Source organism: Rhinoderma darwinii, chromosome 2 (genome assembly GCF_050947455.1).
Source record: "Rhinoderma darwinii isolate aRhiDar2 chromosome 2, aRhiDar2.hap1, whole genome shotgun sequence".
Lineage (NCBI taxonomy): Eukaryota > Metazoa > Chordata > Amphibia > Anura > Rhinodermatidae > Rhinoderma > Rhinoderma darwinii.
The window spans coordinates 159448479-159473020 of record NC_134688.1 but is presented as its reverse complement, the minus strand read 5'-3'; the positions used below and the strand labels follow the sequence as shown (position 1 = coordinate 159473020).

The 24542-nt window shown below is 42.5% G+C and overlaps 1 protein-coding gene across 2 annotated transcripts in view; it reads left to right on the top strand.

Moving 5' to 3' along the window:
• ABCC4 (ATP binding cassette subfamily C member 4 (PEL blood group)) overlaps nt 1-24542 on the top strand; it is a 300550-nt gene that overhangs the window by 64540 nt on the left and 211468 nt on the right. For both annotated transcript variants that reach the window (XM_075852387.1, XM_075852388.1), the window contains exons 5-9: nt 6667-6756; nt 7967-8130; nt 9763-9888; nt 11989-12238; nt 19089-19196. In XM_075852387.1, coding sequence (XP_075708502.1) covers nt 6667-6756; nt 7967-8130; nt 9763-9888; nt 11989-12238; nt 19089-19196 — 738 coding nt within the window. The remainder of the gene's footprint in view (nt 1-6666; nt 6757-7966; nt 8131-9762; nt 9889-11988; nt 12239-19088; nt 19197-24542) is intronic.

Below are 24542 nucleotides of genomic sequence, written 5' to 3'. Positions count from 1 at the left end.
TGCGTGTCACGTGGTGCCTGTCATGGCGGCCGAGTCTCTCCATCTTCCCTCCCGCATGTGCTGGGTCCTGCATTGCTGCCTTCCACATCTCATATAGATATGGATCTTCACCCCTCAACGTCAATGGGAGGTGCATCTGCCCTTGGGGATGATTTACAGGGCTTGAGACGTCAGTTATCAGCTTTACCCACTAAGCAGGACATGGAGCGTTATGTTAATCGTCTGTAAACGACATACAAGTCTGAGATACAATCTCTCACCACTAACCTATCCCAATTGTCAGATCAGGTGCAGCGTATGGAGAGCGATGTCTCAGTTATTTCACAGCAACAAGTTTCTCAGGACGCCCGTTTAGATCAGCACTCATCAGATTCATGCATTATTTAATTTGGCTGAAGATCATGAGAATCGGAATCGTCGCAACAACATTCGGCTGAGGGGCATTCCTGAGGATATCTCTCCGGGTCAACTTATCCCTACTTTACAATCTCTATTTAATACCTTACTGGGACGCCCTGCTGCAGATCCTATTGAGTTGGATAGAGCCCACAGGACCCTGGGTCCTCGGAACCCGGATCCAGACAGGCCTAGAGATGTGCTATGTCGTGTCCATTTTTTCTCTCTCAAGGAGCAGATAATGAGAAAAGCCCGTGATAAAGGGGAAGTTTTATTGCAAGGGGTCAAGATTCAACTGCTATCGGATTTGTCCAAAATGACTCTGGATAAGCGCAGAGTGCTTCGTCCTTTGTTGGATGTATTGAGGGAGCATGAGATCTCTTATTCTTGGGGTCACCCCTTTCAGCTACAGGTCCGCAGAGATGGGTCATTATTGAGTGTTCGGGACCCAGGGGATGTTCCGGACTTCTGCGCTGCTCTCCGTGTACCTCGAGTCTCCATCCCTGATTGGCCTTATGTTCCCTTTCCTCCGCCGCGTCCAGGGGCGCGTAGGCGAGGTCGTTCTCCTGCTTCTCCTGGTCGTAGGCATGAGGGTCGCCTAGCTGAACCGATCTGATATCCTTTTTAGACTTTTCTGTGTTCTGTTATCAGAGTTCAATGCAATAATTCTGGGGTTTCTCATTTAAAGCAAATATAGTCTGTGTTCTTATAGCCGCTCACATTGGTGTTACCGCTCGTTGCAACTGATTTTATTTTTGCTGGACACTGCGGGTCCATTGATATGGTTCGATTAATGTCATTATGCTTCAGACGTGAATGCTTAAGGTTTTCTATAATCCCTTGTACCTCTTACAAGTATATGCACTTTTGATAACATTGAATGTATATAGGAATATGCTCCGTTGAGGTATTTCTAGGTGTATATTAATGCGGCATACTTTTGTCTCATTACTATTGGGTGTTATGCAAAGTGCCTTGGTTTTCCTAACTGTAATAATTTATTATTACTTGCTTGAATATAATTGCTGGGTTGGGGGGGTGCGGGGCACTGGCTAGTCTGTGTCCTGACACTTCTCCTCTTAGGGACTCACTGGTTGATTCCGGTGTCTGTTAGAGTGTTTCTCCTTGAGTAGCTCAAGGAGAGGGCGATTTAGTTCGCCCGTTCGTTTGTCTTTGTTGTTGTATATCCCCTCGTCTGTCTTGTCCTATTTACTTCTGCCTTAGTGCATTCTTTTGTTGAGCTCCTCGGGGTAAAGACTCTGATGGCGCAATAGAAGGTCTGTACCTTCAATGCTAGGGGGCTCAATGTCCCGGAAAAACGCTCACAAATTTTATATAATATGCATAAAGAACGAGTACACATCTTGTTCCTACAGGAGACTCACTTTCAGGTGGGCCATATGCCACAATTTACAAACAGATACTTCCCGTCTTGGTTTCACAGTGCCAACCCGGAATCTAAGTCCAAAGGGGCTAGCATAGGTATCCACAAGTCACTTTCCCATAAAATCATTGATGTTTTGGTTGACCCGGGAGGTCGATATGTCTTTTTAAAATTGTCTATGCGCAATAAGATTCTTACCCTGGCTAACTTGTACCTTCCCAATCAGGATCAGGCTAGAGTGGGGCGAGTGTTGTTGAAGAAATTGGAAGAGTTTACAGAGGGCGTCTTAATTGTAGGTGGAGATCTTCACTTGACCTTTGATCCTAGGCTTGATACCTCCTCGGGCAGGTCTGCTGTTCCTAAATCACAGTTGGGGGCACTAAAGGCTATGATGCATTCCATGCAATTGATCGACGTGTGGAGGATTCTACACCCTCAGGTGAGAGAGTATACGTACTTTTCCCCCTTGCATAACATGTACAGTCGGATAGATGCTTTTTTGATCAGTCACCATTTGCTTACCTGGCATCCTAGTACTAATGTGGGCCCCATGATCTGGTCAGATCATGCCCCAGTGTTCCTGACCCTTTCGTTTCCTGACTCGGTACCGAATTTTCGGTCTTGGAAACTTAATGATAATTTATTGAAGGATACAGTATGTGTGTCGGCTCTCAAGGACGCTCTTGATGGGTTTATTGCAGTACATGAACATGACCATGACCCTACCTCCTTACCACTCCAATGGGAGGCGCTGAAATGTGTCATTAGAGGAGTCCTAATACAGCACGGGGCACGTTTGAAGCGAGAGAAAGGGATTTCTATTGCACGTCTCCTGACTCAGATAAGGGAGTTGGAATCATGTCATAAACAAATTCCATCTTCACAGGTTTTTGCGGATCTTACCACAGCAAGGGAGTCCTTGCGATCTCTTATAGATCAATCACACGCCTGGTTTAGAGATCGGATGAGAAAACACTCATATGAATTTGCGGACAAGTGCGGTAGATCTTTAGCGCGTATGTTACATCCCCGAACGCAAGCGTCCTACATCCCTAAAATACTATCTTCTTCGGGGGGCGAAGTTCATGACCCAGTGGGTATTACAGAGTGCTTTAAACAGTATTACTCGACTTTATATAACATCAAGGGGCAATTTCACGACATGCAGGCTGAGGCTTTGCGGGACAAAATAGATCATTATGTAAATAGTATGGCTTTACCGCCTTTAGAGGAGGGGGAGGCTTCGGGACTCAAGGAGGATTTTGTGGAATCAGAAGTGGAACATGTTATTAAGGAATCACCCTTGGGCAAGAGTCCAGGGCCTGATGGATTTAACAACAAATTTTATAAAACATTTAAGGCTCAACTGGTTCCCTTTTTGACGAAAGTCTTTAACTCCGTGTCTTCCTTGTGTCCCTTTGCACCCCAGTCCCTTGAGGCTCACATTACTCTGTTACCAAAGCCTGGCAAGGACCCAACCTCTTGCGCTAACTTCAGACCCATCTCATTAATTAATGTAGATGTAAAATTTTTCGCAAAGTTGCTTGCATCTCGCTTGTCACCGTTGTTACCTGGATTGATACGGGATGATCAGGTGGGGTTTGTATGTGGTCGGGAGGCACGGGATAACACCAACAAAACTCTCCTTTTAACTTCATTTTGCCAATCCCGTAAGATACCGATGTGCTTGCTGTCGGTTGATGCCGAGAAGGCTTTTGACAGAGTGCATTGGGTGTTCCTCCGCAGTGTCCTAAAACAGGTAGGCCTTGGCACTACTATGGTGGATAGGATAATGGCATTATACCATAGGCCTACGGCTCGGGTTCGTGTTAATGGACTCCTATCTGATTCCTTGTCTATTGCTAATGGCACGAGACAGGGGTGCCCACTATCGCCTCTATTATATGTTCTGGTTATGGAACACCTGGCAGTGGCACTGCGGGGCAACCCTGATGTTAATGGTGTACGGGTGGGATCACAGCATCATAAATTAGCGCTTTATGCAGACGATCTCCTGGTATTTATAACAACTCCCATGATCTCTTTGCCATCTCTGACTGAGGAATTTGAGCGTTTTGGTCATCTAAGCAATTTTAAAGTTAATTACTCCAAATCGGAGGCCTTGAATATATCTCTGGATGCTTCTATGGCTGCCCATCTCGCTCGGGTTTTCCCATTCAAATGGCAATCTACATCCTTAAAATACTTGGGGGTGCAGGTGCCCACGCAACAGGCAGATTTGTTCGCGTTGAACTACACACCTATTCTTCAACGTACTTTGAAGGAGTTGGCAGAATATGGAGGGAACCGCATGTCATGGTTTGGGCGAATTAATGCGGTCAAAATGGATATTTTGCCCAAATTCTTATACCTTTTCCAGACTGTCCCTATTGTAATACCAGCGGGTTTTTTCAAGACCTTACATAGGGCTATAACCAAATTTGTGTGGGGTTCCTCTAAGCCTCGCATTCGTTTTGCTGTCCTTAGTCGCCCAAAAATAGACGGGGGCGCGGGTCTTCCAGACTTTAAAAGATACCATCAAGCCGCACTGATTATGAGGGTAGTGGATTGGTTCCGCTCGGAAACAGGTAAGCAATGGGTGCGTATCGAAAAAGATATGTCTCCTCTTGCATTGTCCTCTTTGCCGTGGTTGACTGTCCTACAGCGCCATAGTCTATCTCTGCCTTTCCTCACACGTCAGTTTCTTGTGGTATGGGAGCGGATCATGGGTGCTGCGTGCCTGGTGAATCGGCCGGGTCCTATGACTCCTCTTTTCGACAACCCCTCGTTCCCTCCGGCGTTGGGTATGGATACATTCCTCTGCTGGGAGAGAAGAAAAGGTGGATATCTGTCTGAGACCCTTACTTCTGAAGGTGTCATGTTGTCAATGAATGCAGTCTCTGAGGTTTGCCCGGGGAGAAGATCAACCTGGTGGTCATACTTACAGCTGCGTTCTTATCTCTCTTCTTTGGGGGACTGTCTGGTGTTATTACAGGATAAGACTCCTTTAGAAAAGTATTTATCTTTACCAACGGCCCCTTCGCATGTATTGTCATATTTGCATGGAGTTCTTGTGCCCAGCGGTTCCTTTTCTCAACTGTCTTTCACCAATGCATGGGACGAAGAGTTGGGGGTTCAACATACTGAAGAGGAATGGGGTACTGCCTTCCTGTTAGCCCATAAATTGCCAATGTCTTGTTTTGCCCAGGAAAAAAACTACAAAATACTCACTAGGTGGTATCGTTGCCCTGCTTTGCTGCATAAGATATTTCCGGATGTGTCTGCTGATTGTTGGAGGTGTGGGGAAGCTCCTGGAACCATGTTGCATATTTGGTGGGACTGTCCCAGGATACGTACCTTTTGGGGGAAGATTTTTGATTTGGGCAAGAAGCTCTTGCACATTGAAGTTCCGACTTCGGCATCTATTGGGTTACTCTCCATGGTTCCTGGATCTCTCACACACCTCAAAAGGGGTATCTTTCGACATTTTCTGACTGCGGCGAGAACGGTGATACCTAGGCACTGGAAATCTCATACGGTTCCCTCTTTGACGGAATGGGTGACAGAGGTGAACGGGATAATGAGAATGGAGGAATTACTGTCAACAGACAGGGGCAAGTCTGTGCTCTTTGTCCAAACTTGGGCAGTATGGTCTGGATTCCGGGGTGGTACTGATCTACCTCTATGGCTTGATGGTAGGTTCTGAGCAAATTATGTGATCTTTTTCTCTATGCGCTATGTGTGTTTGTGTTTCCCTTTGTTGTCTAGTGTCTTGGGTTGTTGTTATAATCTTTCGGTGGCACTTATATGTACCAATGTTTACTTTATTGAGGCCTGGTCCTCTTGGCTATGGTATTATATTACTGTATATGGGGTACAGTTAGCTCTACTGTACTTTAATTCATATGCTCTTTAGATGAGTGGGAGGTTACCACCTATTTGGGTTTATGCATCTTCATAATGTTTATAAACTGTTATAATCTGTATGTTATACATGATACAAATTTTTCTGCCAAAACTGTGTAATGTATAAATGCTGTAATTTTGTTGCTACAAAATAAAAATCTTGATAATGAAAAAACAAAACAAAATAAAGTTAAAAAGTTACACATATTTGGTATCGCCGCGACCCCGACTATAAATATATTACATTATTTAACCCGCACGGTGAACGCCGTAAAAAATGTAATAAAAAACTATGGAAAAATTGCTGTTTTCTGTGAATCCTGACTTTAAAAAAATGTGATAAAAAGTGATCAAAAAGTCGCATCTACTCCAAAATGGTACCAATAAAAACTACAAGTCTTCCCACAAAAAAAGCCCTCGTACAACTGCATCGGCGAAAAAATAAAACCGTTACTGCTCTTCAAATATGGAGACACAAAAACAAATAATTTTGAAAAAAAAGCGTTTTTACTGTGTAAAAATAGTTAAACATACAAAAACTATACAAATTTGGTATCGTTGCAATCGTAACAACCCGCTGAATAAAGTTATTGTGCTATTTATATCACACGGTAAACAGCGTAGATTTAAGATGTGAAAAAGAGTGGCGAGATGTCAGGTTTTTTTCTATTCCCCCCCCCCCCCCAAAAAAAAGTTAATAAAAGTTAATCAATAAATAATATGTACCTCAAAATGGTGCTATTAAAAAATACAACTTGTCCCGCAAAAAACAAGACCTTATACAGCTATATCGACGCAAAAATAAAAAAGTTATAGCTCTTGGAATGCGACGATGGAGAAACGTAAAAAATGGTTTGGTCATTAAGGTTTAAAATAGGCTGGTCATTAAGGGGTTAAAGTCAGCATTGTGATTTCATGTGTGGACATTTATATTTGATTCCATGTGGATGACCTATTTTGTTATGTTTTCTCTGTTTTAGGCTCTTCGTCTCAGTAATACAGCCATGGGAAAAACAACTACAGGTCAAATTGTAAATCTCCTGTCAAATGATGTCAATAAGTTTGATCAGGTATATTTCAGTTATATATTTAGATCAGATACACTCGCGAGTTTACGTTTAAGAAAAAATGACATGTTAACTTTTTATTCTGCAGGTTGTTAACTTTACAGCGGGACTAATAAATATTTTATTAAAAAAACGAAATTTGCCCTTGCACCTCCAAAAACGTCCTTTTTTTAATTTATTTTTAATTTTTTTTTAAATTCATTTGTTTTTGTGTCACCACTTTCTGGGAAAGAACTGACGGCTATTTTTTTCTTTGTATATTTTGTTTGTCTGGCACCATTTTGGGATACATCTAACTTATTGATAAATTTTTGTTAACTTTTTTGGTGGTAGAATGGAAAAAACAATTCTACCGTTGTTTTTTATTTTTACTAAGAACGCTTTTTTTCTAGTCTCACTTTGGGACCAAACGTGATCGCTTATATAATGCTTTGCTATACTCTATACACCAAAGCATTATTGCCTGTTAGTGTAAAATGCTTTAGCATGGCCTAATAGGCATATATAGCCAAGACAAGCCTGGGGGCCTTTGTTTGATTGTGTAGTGGGGCACCGATGGGACGCCAGAGGAAGCCCCTTCTGTCTGTAGCAACTTAGATGCTACGGTCGCCATTGAGCACGGCATCTAAGGGGTTAAACAAACGAAATCGGAGAAAAAGTCTATTCTGGCCATTGCAGCGAGATGTTGGCTGTGTAATACAGCTGGAACCAGCTACGGTTGGTGCAAACCTCTCACCCACTGGGTGTACCATTACGTCCTATTGTGGTCAATAGACCACAATTAGGATGTAACGGTACACCCGATTGTACAAATGGGTTAAAGGCTCAGTTTTTTATTTTGACTTTACATAACAAAATAGAAATTAATTGACCAAATAATATTTTAAGTCCACACAAATACCTGAGAAACTTTTTTATTTTATTTTTTTTTCATCATGAGAGGAGAAAAAGCATTATCTTATGTGTTATAAAAGAGGGATAGCTCACATTATAAAAACTTGTCGTTCCAGAACTATACAAATAAAGGTAAACTGTTACCAACGAATAAAGCTAATTGAGGGCACTTTTCAATAGTAACAATAGGGGAGAAGGTGACATGAGAATAATAACAGATTAAATGATCAGGGTTTAGGGGAATAGATTATCCAAGGTTGTCAGATTTTGACACTTTGTCATTAAGTATGCTGGTGTATATATGTTTTTATCTCCACAGGTAACTATTTTTTTGCACTTTATCTGGGCTGCACCATTGCAGGCAATTGCAGTAACTGTGCTTCTTTGGATAGAGATTGGTCCATCGTGCCTGGCAGGAATGGCAGTACTTATTATCCTTATGCCCTTGCAAACCCTTCTTGGAAAATTCTTTACATCATTGAGGTGAACAGTAATTTTCAACAGTCTATACAAATTGAAGCCATATGGATAATTGTTTGCACTGTGTAATTGTATATACTGTCTATATTTCAATATTGCTTCTATGTAGAACAGAATTAATTACTGATGCCCACTAATCTTAAAGGGTACCGGTCATCCACATTATGCTACACTCACTGAGGGCAGCATAATGTAGTGACGGACATGCTGATTTCAGTGGTCTATCAGTTATGTGCTAATGTAAACCCTTTTCTGAGAACTTACATTAAAATCCCAGGCAGCGCTGCCAAAGAAGAGTATGGTATATTCATGAGCTCCACCCACTTTTTGCAAGCCCCACCTTCTCTCTGCTGATTGACAGTTCTCTCCCTATGCACAGTGATAGGGAGACATCTTTAAATGAATGAGGGCAGCACAATGTGGATGGCAGGTTCCCTTCAAAGTGGGGTCAAAATGTAATTGAAATGCGAGAAGATCACACTGTTGAAGTCTGTGATCTAGGACCATCACTAATGTCCAGAATGAAAGGGCTCTTCAGAGAGTTCAAACCTACTTTAGCATTTCTCATATATGTATGATATGAATAACCGTAACATAAATAACCAAGTGACCATTTTCTTAGAACGTTGTACCAATTCCCAGTAACAAAAATCTGGGAGGTGCCAAAGAGTTTTAAGCGTTCTATAGAGCTGGTGCAATATCACTGTCCTCAACATTGTGATCTTCTTAAATGTATCTCTGACACATCAGAAGACCAGCTTGACTGGAATACCCTTTTAATGTGCTCCATAATGGAATCTTTCAGTAAAAGCAAAAAATACTCGGACATCAAGATCTCCCCTACATAAAACTTTGATTTGTTGCTCTACTTGTTTGTAAGGTGTGTTGGGTATGAAGAGTATGCTTCCAGTTAGATTGCAATTTTTCAATTATAATTTATACCATATACATTAATCCACAGTTGTACAAGGAATGTTTTGTGTTATTTTATAGCGCCAAAATACTCTGCAGCACTTAAATGACATGTGAGTAGGAGGTTTTGACAAGGGAGGACAGTAGTCAATGGTCACTAGCAGAATATATATGGCTTGAGGTCCAAATGTGGTACAACACACTGTTCATAGAAAGACTGAAGAGGAGAATCTCTGTTTTAGAAAGGAGTTTCTGGCAAATAAAGGACATGTCATAGGTGGAGAAAGTAGAGAAAGGAGATTGCTTAAAGACGTTCACTGGGGATATTTAGGAGAGCGACAGATTTTATTAAAAGCCGATTATGGCAAGGCACAACGTAGAGATAGTATTGAAAATACTCTCAACTGCGACCAGACATCATATTAAAGGAGCTTTCAGAGACCAAATCAAAAAAATAATGATAATCACTCAAACTTTAAGGGGCCCAGAGCTGAACCCTTGAGGAACAGAGAAGGGAAATGAAGAAGTAGAGACCATAAAATAAACAGTGAATGAGTGGTCAGAGGTTTGATGAAGACCAAGATGGAGCAATTTCCAGCCAATCTGTGCCTGAGCTCTAAATACAATACTGATGGGTATAATCACTGCATGTTAAAAATAAGAGCAGATAATTCCAGATTCTTTTTTCTGTTTAGATTTTTTTTTTTTTTTATTTTGTTTTAGGGGTAAGACTGCAGCTTTCACTGACACTAGGATTCGAACCATGAATGAAGTGATATCTGGAATGAGAATTATTAAGATGTATGCATGGGAACAGTCATTTACAGAGCTGGTCAATGACATAAGGAAGTAGGTTTTATTATTTTCCGGTTCATGTTGTCATGTAGTGTTTGTAATACAAAGCATGTGCACGTACAGTTGTCTTTCAATAGGCTTTCTTTAACCCCTTAAGAACCTTAAGAACCAGCCTATTTTGAGCCTTAAATGGACACTAACTTTTCAAACAACTTAAGCTAATCTAATAATATACCGGGTACATATCAAATTTTCTTGCTGTTAAAATAGTTTTATCCATGCGAATTCTGTGTGAAGTTACTGCCACTTGGTGTCTCCCTTCCTGTAATCTGCTGTCCATCCCTTGTCAAGCAAAATTCATCTCTAGGTGCAGAGGAGACAGAATACAGGAAGTGGGAGTGTGTCTCTTCACAGCCTGCCCATAGGAGTTTATGGAAAGGGGAGGGGGAGCAGAGTGAGAGTGAGTCAGCAACCGACACTGCTGCCCATACAAGTATATGGAGAGGGGAGGGGGAGCAGAAGGAGTTAGCAGAATGAGTGAGACAGACAGATTTGCAGCAGCTGCTGGTAAGATTTATCTTGCCCATTGCTGGATACACACTGAGATGAGGTGAGATATAAATCTTGTGATCGATAGAAAAGGAGAATTATGTTATATTATTTGTGCTTTGTATAGAAGATATGATAGCAGTTAGGCTCCACCCACTAGCTCAGGGAAAATTGGAGAGCCAGCAGAGGGGAAAACGGCAAAAAAATTATATATACAAGAAATATAATTGTCAATAATAGTGTTATTCCTCATTTACATACACGACGGCTTAATCTAAAAAGGTTGGTACGCTTTAAGGACCAAGAATTTTTTTTTATTGTTGCGTATCCAAAGGTCTAACTTTTTATTAATTAATAAAAAAAATTTTTTACGTTTTTTCATTTATGTATATGAAAGGATTTTTTATTTTTTACATGACAAGTTTTATTTTTCAATTGCGCTTTTTTGTGTGGGGGAGGGAATGAAAAAAGAAAAAACAGCAATTCTGCTTGTTATTGTTACTGCACTGTAAACTGCAGAGAAAAAAACTGCAATAAACAAGTTACCTTTTTTATTCTGTGGGTGAGTAAGAATATGGTGATACCAAGTAGTTTATAGTTTTATTTTTTGTTACGTTTTTAATTCTTTTGCACAGTAAAATAAAAAGAGAAAAGAAGACTTTTTCCTATGCAACATGTTTTTAAAGTCGGCGTAGCCATATGAGGGCTAGTTTTTTGTGGGTTGGGTTACAGTTGTAAAGCCTCTGACTTTGTGTTTAATTGTGCAAAATTAGAAAAACATTACGGTATCGCCCTAATCTTACCAACCTGCAGAATGAAGTTCACTTGTCATTTATATCGCACGGAGAAAGCAGTAAAAAAAAAAAAACAATTGGAATTGCTGTTTTTTTCCATTGCCCCCAATAAAACAAAATTAATTCAAGTTTTTCTATACATTATATGTACCCAAAAATTGTGTAATTTAAAAATGTCCTGCAAAAAAAAAAATCCCTTCTATATGCCAATAATGGCTGATGGATGCCAATAATGGCTGATAGATGCAGGTCCTGCATGGTGAGATGCATTGTAGAATCTGTGCAGAGGTGGTCAAAGTTCCGGAAACATCCGAGCTGAATAAGCCATTCTGTTCGGAACTCCCATAGAATTGAATGGAGGTTCCGTAAATAGTGTAGCACCGTGATCTACGCTGTTTCTGGAGCTTGCGTTATGAAAGCAGTGTAGATCGATGAGCTATGCTGTTTACGTAACTCCCATCAACTTTTAAGGGAGTAAAGGAAACCGTGTAGCTCTGTGAGCTCGATGGTAGCCAGAATCCTGGACAACTTGCCATGGAGTCTACGCTTGTAGGAGGTGGACAATGGGCATCTCTCCAATCTTGGTTGGGGGACCCTGATCTCTAGATAGATGCAGGTCTCCGCTCTGAGACCTGCACCTAACAGACCTTTATGGCATATCCTATGGATATACCACAAATGTCTGAGATAAGCATACCCCTTAAAGGGGTTAATCAACATTTTAATTTAGAAAGTAATGTGGTTTTTTTTGTGTTTACTCAGTGGTTTGAAGGAATTGGTTTCTTTTTTTTTCCCGCTTTCATCATTGTAGGAAAGAAATATCGAAGGTCCTTCAAAGTTCTTATCTGCGTGGAATCAACTTGGCATCTTTCTTTGTTGCAAGCAAAATCATCGTGTTTGTGACTTTCACCACGTATGTTCTGCTTGGCAATGTTATCTCTGCCAGTCGAGTGTTTGTTGCAGTGTCCCTTTATAGTGCAGTGAGACTCACTGTCACTCTCTTCTTCCCCTCAGCTATTGAGAGGATATCTGAGGCCAAGGTCAGCATAAGGAGGATAAAGGTATGTTTTCTTTTAAAAATCCACCATTCATTGTGCACATTTTTAAAGACTTCTTTTTTAAATTAAGTATTTGCACAATGCTGCTGATAAATTGCATGTAGCTTATAAAGTAGGAGAACTCTATTTTTCCACTGTTTAGGCCTCCTGCACATCTGTGTTCGAGGCTCCGTTAGGGGCCTCCATCACAGATCCGGCCAAGATTACCGGAAACAATAGCACCGCATTGTATAATCAGTTACTCTGATACGTTTTTAAATCAGAATAATGGACTTTTACGCTGTTTAAAAAAACTTATATCTAACGGATGGGTTCTTTTTATCATTGGTGTCAATTTAAAACCGATACAAACTGATTGTAATCCATTTGCATCCTTTATTTTGATTTCATTGGGATTTTTAACTGATCTGTTTCTACATCAGAATAAGGATAAAAACTAATCAGAGTAACGGATCATTCAACGCAAGTGTGAACTAAGAGCCTAAGAGCTGCCACAAGCCTGACAAGCATAAGCAAGTTAGTTCTAATAACAACTTTCACTCAAAGTAGAATTCATTTAGAACATCTATATCATCTTACAGGTACCCCCCTACTCTATCGTTGCATAGCCAGGCAGATTTGCATTTAAAGGGAACCTGTCAGCAACTTTATGGTGCCCACTTTGAGGTCAGAATAAGGTAGTGGCAGCGACACCGATTTTAGCAGACTGTCACTTACGTGGAAATGTGCTTTCAATTTGTTTAAATGCTGCAGCACGATACAAGCGCTCTATGGAAAGAGTCTGGTGTATTTATGAGCTGCCACTCTCCCCGCCCACTCTCCCCGCCCAGTCTCTGCTGATGAACAAGGGGACAAAGCTGTCAATCAGCAGCAGGGGGCAGTGGCAACTTACAAATACACCAGACTCCTTCCTCATTGCGCTTGTATCGCGCTGCAGCCGTTAAACAAAATGAAAGCACATTTCCACATAAGTGACAGATCGCTGAAATCAGCGTGTCTGCCACTACTATAAAGTTGCTAACAGGTTCCCATTAAGATTGTAAGAAAATCAATGTAGCCACCATTACAGTTGCCTTCCAGCTGTTACTTGGCACTCCTAAAAACGTAACTAAAGTCGACCATACACATTAGAGAAAATCTGTCGTACCCCACCTATTTCAGCGAAACTAGGCAGCAATCTAATTCAGAGGTGGGACCCGCTACTATCGGAAATTGATGGCATGTCCTGTGGATATGCCATAAATGTCCAAGTTGGGAATACCCCTTTAAAGGGGTTATGCACGACAGAGTTGAGTGAATCATATGGGCTGCAGCATATTAAAAAAAATTAAATAAATTGTTTCAAAGTCATGCATAAAAGTTGTGAATATTGGGAGTGAGTCTAAATCTGGCAGTTCACATTAGATTAAAGTCGGACAAACACATTTCGACAGGATTGGACGATGATCTTATATATGTATAACTAATAATCTATTTATGTATAGTAGTAGGACGACGGCTGACTTAAAAGGGAAAGGATTAGGTATGTTAGATTAATAAACCAGCGTATTTTTTATGTGTGGATTAAAATGGACTGTAACAATCTACCCCTGGAGCATTCACCACCGATTAGGTACATTCTAGGCCAACTGCACATAGGAGTTTTCTATCCTAAATCATGAGTGACCTCCTGTAGATTGGCATGAGTTACTGGGATTTAAATTCAACCTTCCCTGCAAAGACTGTATTATAACAGAACGGTACACATTAGTTCAATTTATACAGATTTAACTATATGTAACTTAAATACCTCCTTGTCCTATAGATTATAAAACACTTGTAGCCATGGATGTTTGGTTGAGTACAATGCAGAGACATGCCATGTGTCCACATTCATAATGTATCAGTGAATTCAGGGGCGTAGCTAAAGGCTCATGGGCCCCGATGCAAAAGTTCTTATTGCCCCCCCCCCCCCGCAAACTCCTCATGGCCGACGGTCCGCAGCTTTCAGCTGCATCACTGGGTCTCCTAAATGACCTAACAATGCAGCACTAGCAGCCGGGGCGTCACTAAGGCTGGGTTCACACACCCTATTTACGGATGAAATTCGGGCGTTTTAGCATTGAATTACGTCCGAAAATGCGGCTTAAAAGCGTTGGCAAACATCTGCCCTTTCATTTGAATGGGTCTTACGATGTTTTGTGCCAACGGTCACTTTTTTACGCGCCGCTGTCAAAAGGCGGCGCGTAAAAAAGCCGCCCATTTACTTCTTCAAACGTAAATGGAGCCGTTTTCCATGGACTCCATGGAAAAACAGCTCCAATTACGTCCGTAATGGACGCAGCGAAAGACGCCTGCACATGCCTTTACGGCTGAAATTACGGTGCTGTTTTCGCCTGGAAAACAGCTCCGTAATTTCAGCCGTAACGGACGCTGCCGTGTGAACATACCCTGAGGGCTTAAAATGTCAGGGGAAATAGCCCCAATACGTATGTGTCCGCCCAAAAATAAATGTGTGTATAGGAGACAGCATAGCATATCTATAGCACTACGACCCTATAAACTATGTGTAAAGGATCTGCCAGGCACAACTTCTGTGTATACGCCCATGGGTAATCAGTCTGCACCTGGTTCTATGTCTCTGAGACTGACTCCATCTTCCACCACTCAGGAAGGCAGGCTTAGGAGTGGGAGAGCCTATCGCAGCCTGGCCAGATGGAGCTAGCTCCCGCCCTCTGTCTATTTATACCTGCCTTTCCTGTTCCTCCTTTGCTTGTGATTCTTCTCGTGTGGTTTCCTGGCCTTGCTGCAGCTCCTAGCTATTTGACCTTGCTTCATACTGACCCCGGCTTACTGACTACTCTCCTGCTCTGCGTTTGGTACCTCGTACATTCCTGGTTTGACTCGGCTCGTTCACCTCTCTTGTTACTCACGGTGTTGCCGTGGGCATTTCCCTTTGCTTGTGTCCCCTTGTCTGTTTGTCTGTGGTGCACCTACTGAGCGTAGGGACCGTCGCCCAGTTGTACCCCGTCGCCTAGGGCGGGTCATTGCAAGTAGGCAGGGACTGAGTGGTGGGTAGATTAGGGCTCACTGTCTATTTCCCTACTCCCCTGCCATTACACTATGGATAGGATTAGATACATTGGCTCAGCAGACAGTATCACACATGATAGGATTAGATATAGGGCCCAGCAGACAGTATCACACATGATCGGATTAGATATAGGGCCCAGCAGACAGTATCACACGATTGGATTAGATATAGGACCCTCCTTAACCATTTTATTGATAATTAAAAAAAAAGCCGTCGTCGAAGTAGTCCTGGAATCCGACGTAGTCCAACGACCGAACCTGTAAGAAAACACACAAAAAAACTGATTAGTAACACATGTGTTAGGCTTAGATACAGGGCCCATGTGTGATACTGTCTGTGGGACCCTGTATCTAAGCCTACCACAAGGTAGGCTTAGATACAGGGTCCAGCAGACCGTAATCTGATACAGTATAAGATTACTGTGTGCTGGGGCCCTGTATCTAAACCTACAGTGTGGTAGGCTTATATACAGGGCCCATCAGACAGGATCACACATGGGCCATGTATCTAAGCCTACCATGTGATTGGCTTAGATACAGGGCCCAGCAGACAGGATCACACAATCTGTGATCCTGTCTCATGGGCCCTCTAAGCCTGCTACATCGTAGGCTTAGGGGTTGTGCAGTCCCTAAACATTGATGGCCTATCCTCAGGATAGGCCATCAATAGCTGATGTGTCGGGGGCCGCCTCCCGGGACCCGCCAATCAGCTGTTTTGAAGGGGCCGCAGCACTCGTACGAGAGCTGCTTCCCCTTCATTTCACTACTCGCTCACACTGTGAATCGCCGACACCGATTCACAGTGTGACCGGAATGAAGGGGAGCAGCTCTCGTACGAGTGCTGCGGCCCCTTCAAAACAGCTGATTGGCGGGTCCTGGGAGTCGGACCCCGCCAGTCAGGGCTACTAATCTTACCTTCCTCTTCAGCCGCGGTGGAGGTCCTGTCCTTTCGATGTTGTGCGCGGCGCATAGCGATGTGACGTCATGCGCTGCGCACAGCGCTTGACGTCAGGACCTCTGCTGCGATCCGGAACCAGGAAGGTAAGTACAGTCTGTTACTATAGTAACAGCGGCCCGAGTTACTATAGTAACTTTTTATTGATGTGGTGCGGGGGGCTGTGGGGCCCCCTGACTTCGGGGCCCGGTCGCAATTGCGACCGCTGCGACCCCCTATAGCTACGCCAGTGAGTGAATTCTATATTAGAATTTTTTTTAAATTGAAAAATTCAGCCCAACCCAATGTACTTTTAAGTGAGAAAATTTTAAAACTTTTTAATCCTAAATCTGTGCAAATGCAAAGCAGTCATGAGGCTGAATCTCACTACAGAGTTATGTCAAAGAAATGTAAAACCAAAGAGCACACCTATTTTCCTTCAGTTTAATCACAGCCTTGCTTCCACATTCCAGTGCGTATTATCTGTATCACATTTCCTTTAGAAATGCCTTTATAAACTAGGCCAGGCCAAAAAAGCAGTTTCTTTCTATTCCAAGGAATGGTTTAGCGTTTATTACACTACACATATGCATAGTTGTTGTGAGCATGTCCCTGCGAGATTCTTCTTATTTGGCCTATAATACATACCCTTGGCAGTAGAGCAGTAAAGTTATCTGTATCAGTTTAATTCCTTAAGAAGCATATTTATTCTACATTCTTTTCAAAACAAAGGCTTTAGGTTTGGAAGTAAATAATATAAAATGATAGTGCTCTTATATGTATTTTTTTGACATGGTTATTGAGACATGTCCGAAGGTTGCATCGTTTAGGGTCTCTAAACTGAGGCTTCCACAATCCTTAGAATTAGGAAGACGTGGCACTCTACAGTCATTTACACGGAGCCTGTATGGAAGTTCTATACTTCGGAGCAGTAGGCACTCTGTGTGGTGCTATATTGGGCCTTCATATGGCTCTGTATTATGGAGGTACTCTGGGGAAGAATACCGTTGGAATAAATCATTCAATGCCATGATTTATTTTCTGTCGGATTCATAGGAATTTTTTGCAGATTATTTTCTGACAGGTCTCAATGATAAAGGTGAACATTCAGACCATGTCATTTGATGCCTTTTGTAGTTACTATTGAGGCTTTGGGCTTAGGCTGAGTTCACACGGTTTGCAGTCTATGTAAAGGATCTGCCAGACACAACTTCTGTGTTGACGCCCATAGGTAATCAGTCTGCACCTGCTTCTATGTCTGTGAGACTGACTCCATCTTCCACCACCCAGGATGGCAGGCTTAGGAGTGGGAGAGCCTATCGCAGCCTGGCCAGACGGAGCTAGCTCCCGCCCTCTGTCTATTTATACCTGCCTTTCCTGTTCCTCCTTTGCTTGTGATTCTTCTCTGCTGGTTTCCTGGCCCTGCTGCAGCTTCTTGAACTACTGATCCTCTGCTTGTTTGACCTTGGCTTTACTGACCACTCTTCTGCTCTGCGTTTTTGTATCTCGCTCATCTCCTGGTTTGACTCGGCTCGTTCACTTCGCTTGTTGCTCACGGTGTTCCCGTGGGCAACTTCCCCATTTCCCTGCTTCTTTGTACCCTTGTCTGTTTGTCTGTCGTGCACCTATTGAGTGTAGGGACCGTCGCCCAGTTGTACCCCGTCGCCTAGGGCGGGTCGTTGCAAGTAGGCAGGGACTGAGTGGCGGGTAGATTAGGGTTCACTTGTCTGTCTCCCTACCCCGACATTACAGTCTACTTTCATAATATGTGCTGGGAAAGCTCCCGGCTCATTCGCTGAACGTATCCACAGAGCCCCATTGACCCGACATATGACAAAACGGTGTCCCTCTGGCATACATTAAGACGGTATACCTTTTTTTTATTTTTTCCCCCCCCTAGTACAAAAATAATATTTCATAGGAGTCAACGGGCAACGTATCCCTATACAGCCTACATCGGAGTCTTCCGTCATAGGTATATGTCGGGAGTATTTCCTGAGTTAAACCTCCAATGTAACACCGTGTTAACAGAGCCTTATGCTTCATGCACACGACCATTGTACCACTCGCGTGAATCGGGTCTGTGAAAAATGATCCGAGTCTCCGATCCGAGGAAAGATGGAACATATTCTATTTTTCCTCAGATCACTCCCTGGACTCGGACGGCACACACGGTTGTGTGCATGAGGCATTAGTGAGTAGTGTGACCTAGGTTTGTTACCTGTGTAGGAAATGGAGCTATTGTTCAAAACTGCTGCTTTGTTCGCTCGGCATGGATACACATACCTGTATAGTATGTACCCATGTAAGGGTCCTTTTACATGGCCAGATTTCGATATGTTCAGCTTGTCGATCAGTGTTTCTTTGCTCTATTTACATGGCGCAATGAACGCAAGTATCGGGGCGATCGTTTATCCCCATACGTTTGCATCTTGTCGGCAGCATATCCCCTTATTTGTATAGTTTTGTTATTAATGTGTTAGATTATTTTCTTTATGATAATACATGCTCAATGATTAGTAGCTATAATTTTATTTCTATTAAAAATATAAACTTGGTCTATAGAAAATGTAGTTAATAAGAATAGTTTTGTTGGCCACAACAACCTATCAAATTAAAATTTTTAAACGTGATGAATACAGGCACCCCCATGTTACTGTGATGACTTTGTAACCTTATTTACCTTAGCCCTCTACATATATTTATGATGGCACAATAGAAATTCCTCCAGCATGGTACAGATTGGGACACCAACGTCGATGTTTTGACCCATTTTTTACATAACACTAGTTCTTCATACTTTTGCAGTAACCATCAAGTACAAATAACATATTTATAACATTTCAGAACTTTTTATTACTTGATGAGATTTCAAAACCAGCAGTAGTACTGCCTGAAGAAAATGAGGAAAGTCTGTTGGTGCAAATTCAAGACGTGACTTGTTATTGGGACAAGGTAAGAAACTCTGTTAATACAAGGTAAAAGGTAACCTCCTAAAGTGCACAACATGCATATATCCCTTCTGCTTTGTAGCTGTTGACCTTTTCAGCTGTAAGATCGATTGGCGTTTCATGAGATCTTCGTACTACTGTGACAATTGTCTTTTGCTCTTACCCGATGAAATGTAGTATTAAATGGCGGCCATTTAAATGAATGACTGTGCATATAATACATAGACAGGCTGGCTCCTGTTTGCAGCAGGGCTCTTTGGTTCATAGAGGGGTCTCGAGATGGGTGCTTCCACTTTGACATCGAGATGTCCTTTTATACGGCATCTGGACAAAGGTTGCTGTAATAAGACCACACCTGAAGGATTCCTACATCTTAAAGAACTTGCTGTATTCTAAATCTCTTATGTAACACTGATTTCTCTTTAAGCCAAGGTGTTCAGAACAAAGGTCCTGTTAATCTTTTCAGTAGTGGTTATAATGTTACCAAGATTTGTGAAGTTTGATCATTTTGAGCTGTTTTCTGGACATGAATATGCGTCATGTGCACTAGTAAGTTAGAAAAATCATTGGGGTATGCACAAATGCGTCATATTACAGACACTACATGCTAACCTTTGAGCTTCTGGAAATTGTCACATGGAGCTCTGTAGATGATTGACAAGGGACATTACTTATAGGAGTTGCATCAGTGCAGTGATTTGTGTCACTAAGATAACTGGACCCTTAAAAATGGCAATAATACAACTCAAAAGTCTGAAATAGTTTACCCAGACCTGGATTTTGATTCTTTAGGTGAATTTTTTTGTCGTCTTTTCCTCTAAATTTTCTTCTTAAATGCACATTGTATCTTGTAGGATGGATTATCTTCATTTATTTACAGGATTGTGAAAACGGTTATGTATTACGTATTTGTCTATGATGTGAAAGACTTGTACATTATAGGAAGTGTTTGGTGGAAATTACGACCCATATCTATTTCCTAGTACGGCATATGAATGTAATAGAGGGGAGTTCTCAAATACATTCACAAGACTGCACATACTATATGGAACACCTCCTTTTTTGAAGTGTATATTGTAGCAAAAAATAACCATTCCTTTTTGAAAACTTTCTACTTACTGGTAAAGCATTTTCTCAACTCACCCACCACAGGAGGTTGAATCTCCTCCCCTAATAGGGACAAGGACACACACAATAGGTTAAAAGCCCCTTCCCACCTCCTCTACTCAGTGTTTTTCGTGTCCCTGGTCGGGAGACATGCAAGAGAGGCCTGCTCTGGGCTGGTGACAGGGTATAGCTTAAGGAGTACTAACCAGGCAGCCATGTTAAGTAACCTTGCTTTTTTTCCCTCATGTCTTCTCCTGCTTCCCCTGGACTCCGGACCGAATACCGCCTCTCCTCCGCCTTTTTGGTAATGCTAGGGTGGTTGTGGCAGGCTCTGGTCACCTTTGGAGCTCCCCAGCCTTGCCGCTTCCCCTGCCGGCTTCAGCGTGCATTCCACGCTGACGCGCTTGGCGCCCGCGTCGCTTCCGGTGTACAAGTGTGCACTTCCAGTCACGTAATTAGCTTCCAGGAGGAGGTGACGTTGGGGGCGCTTCTGGTTCCTGTTGGAATGGGAGTAATGGCGCGCACCGAGCATCCCAGCTGAGGTCGGCGGTTCTCGTCTCCTCCATCCCGTTGCCCGGCAGTCGGAAGTCCCTCTCTTAGGGGAGGAACCTCAAGGTCAGATACTGTTTCAGCCTGATAAAAGACACACCCTTGGTCAGGTAAGACTTGTTTCTACACATGTTATTTCCTAATCATGTCTGAATTGGAAGCTGTGTCCCACCCTGCTCCCTTTGAAGCCAGTGGGAAAACAGCACTAGTAAGTGGTACTATATATATATATATAATCATTTTTTTATTCTGTTGCTAGGGTCAGGTTATTCATTACCCCTCCCTATGTTATGTATTTCAGACGGACAAGGATACTTCTAAACCTAAAAAAGATCCCTCTGTCCGTAAATGTGCTATTTGCAACAAGAAGCTACCCTCTTTGGAGAAAAAACCTCTGTCTGTTCTGTTAGGAAGTCCCCGAAACATGCACAGTTCAAGATGATATGTTCGCAGGGTTGGGGGTGAGAAAGACCATTCTTTCCCATACACAAAAATTATAAAGAATTTTAAATAAGGGGGAATGGAAATATTCAGAGAAACATCTGTCTCTCCCATCAGAATTTAATGCCCGGTTTTCACTGGAAGAGGAAAAGATAAAAGGATGGCTAGAAAGTCCCAAGATTGATCTACAATTAGCTAAGGTGGGGAAGAAAACAACTCTCCCATTTGGGGATTCATCCCAGTTGAAGGAGGCACTGGACAGAAAGGCTGACAGTCTCCTGAAAAAATTATGGGAAATGTCCTCCACATCAATGCAGGTGAACATTGGAGCTACATGTGTAACAATGTCCATTTACCAATAGCTGAATCAGCTGGCGTTCCATCTTAAAGAAGGTACCACTAGGGAGGATATACTAACGTCCATCCCTTTACTCCAGAAGGCAACAGGGTTCTTGGCTGATGCATCAGCCGAATCAGTGAGAATTGCCTCTAGGGCGGCTGTAATCTCTAATACTACCAGAAGAGCCCTTTGGTTAAAGATGTGGACTGGTGACCCCATCTCCAAGGCCAGACTATTTAACCTTCCCTTCCAGGGAGAATATGTTTTTGACCTTGACGCTATATTCGTAAAATATAATGACAAAAAGAAGACACTACCTGTACCTAGAGTGATTAAAAAGAAACCGTCCTTTCGGCCCTTTCATCAAACCCAGAACTACAGGGGTAAAGGTAAATCTGGGAGATGGAGTTACCCGAAAGGTGGTAACAAAAGAAAGATTTTCTTTAATCAGAATCTGGGACAAATCAAACAATGACACCAGATGTATAGGAGGAAGGATATCGAGATTCCTTCCCTACTGGCAGAAGATTACAAAAAAAATCAGTGGATACTGAAAACAATATCTGAAGGCTACAAGATAGAGTTTACATCTTGTCACAGGTTTGTCACAACAAATCTTCTCTCTAACTCTTCAAATAGCCCTGAAAGAAGGTCTTCAGAAGATGCTAAAGATGGAAGTGACTTCACCTGTTCCCATAATGGAACAAAAACAGGTTCATTATTCTCGACACTTCCTGGTAAGGAAGCCAACCGGAACTTACGGAATAATACATTTAAAGCCTCTGAACAAATACGTGAAATATTGTTATTTCAAAATGGAGTCAATAAAATGAACCATTCCTCTGATAGATCAGTTTTCTTATGGCAACCATAGACCTTGAGGACGCGTATTATCATGTCCCAATATGTCCTATGTACAAAAGATTTCTGAGGTTTGCAGTAATCCAAGTAGGCAGCATCTTCCATTATCTGTTCAATGCACTGCCATTTGGGATCTCATCTGCTCCCAGAATTTTCAAAAAAATTATGGCAGAAATGATTGCATACCTCAGGACACAGGATATTCACATCATTCCATATCTAGACGACCTATTGATAGTAGCATCCTCCATACCTGTTCTAGAAAATCAGAACCTTCAGACTTACCAACTCCTGGAGAACCTAGGGTGGATAGTCAACAAACAAGTCCAACCTTATCCCCTCTTGCAGAAGTATTTTCTTGGGAACTACTCTGGACACTCGAGTCCAAAAGTATTTTCTTCCCCTAGAGAAAAAGATAGATTTAATGGCAAAAATATTTTCCTTCCAGAGAGACTGTATCCTTAAGAGAAGCCATGTCCATTCTAGGATCCATGACATCATGCATACAGTCTGTAATGTGGGCACAGGCTCCCTGCAGATGTCTTCAATACGTGGTTCTCAGCAGATGGGACAGGTCCCCTCGATCCTTGGAGAAAAGAATAATCTTACCCAAGAAAGTAAAGATGTCTCTCTCCTCTGGTGGCAGAATCACATAAATCTGGAAAAGGGAATTCCCTGGCACCCTGCTCTAGTAAATATCGGTAACTTTGGATGCCAGCAAGAGAGGCTGGGGCGCTATGGTACTCCAAAAGACCTTCCAGGGCACATGGCCCGAAAACTTGAAACCTCTACCTTCAAATTTTCTAGAGAAGTGCGGTGTGGGAGACTCTGAAAGCTACGCCTCATTTGGTCAAAAAATCCCACGTAAAAGTCTACTTGGACGACATGACCACTGTAGCATTTCTCCGCCATCAGGGGGGCACCAGGGGAAAAAACCTTCAGACATTATCAGACCAAATATTTTTTGGGGCAGAGAAACATCTCATATCCCTCACAGCTCTTCATCTAAAAGAATCTACCAATGTTCAGGCCGACTTCCTGAGCAGAAGAGACTTCGATCCAGGGGAATGGTGCCTACAAGACAAAGTCTTTATATGGATCACTCAAAAATGAGGATTACCAGTGGTGGATTTATTTGCCACTCAGGGCAGTGTCGGAAAAAGCCGAACGCTGCACTTGGCTGTCTTCAGCGCTCCCATAGAGAACGAATCGAGCAGCAGTGCGCATGAGCGACCTGCCGTTCGGTTCAAACTTGGGTTCAGGCAACTTCGGGCTCCCCGTTCTCGTAAACTGTGGGCGTCCGAGCTGTCTGACACCCACCGATCCGCAAGTCACCCCTTACCCTACGGATAGGGGGTAATTTGTTGTAAGCGGAATACCCCTTAAATGAAGGAAAGAAAATAACAGGTGTACACAATGTCCCCTTTTTATGTCATGTGCACAGTTTTAATGGCTGGGTAGTTAGGTGTGATTTCAGAATGATATCTCTGCTTCCTCTACAGGGTCAGAACATTTAGGGACGAGCTACTGGAACACTTAAAGAGGCTCTGTCACCAGATTTTGCAACCCCTATCTGCTCTTGCAGCAGATAGGCGCTGCAATGTAGATTACACTAACGTTTTTATTTTTAAAAAACGAGCATTTTTGGCCAAGTTATGACCATTTTTGTATTTATGCACATGAGGCTTGCAAAAGTCCAAGTGGGCGTGTATTATGTGCGTACATCGGGGCGTTTTTACTACTTTTACTAGCTGGGCGTTCGACGAGAAGTATCATCCACTTCTCTTCAGAACGCCCAGCTTCTGACAGTGCAGATCTGTGACGTCACTCACAGGTCCTGCATCGTGTCGGCCACATCGGCACCAGAGGCTACAGTTGATTCTGCAGCAGCATCGGCGTTTGCAGGGAAGTCGATGTAGCTACTTACCTGCAAACGCTGATGCTGCTGCAGAATCAACTGTAGCCTCTGGTGCCGATGTGGCCGTCACGATGCAGGACCTGTGAGTGACGTCACAGATCTGCACTGCCAGAAGCTGGGCGTTCTGAAGAGAA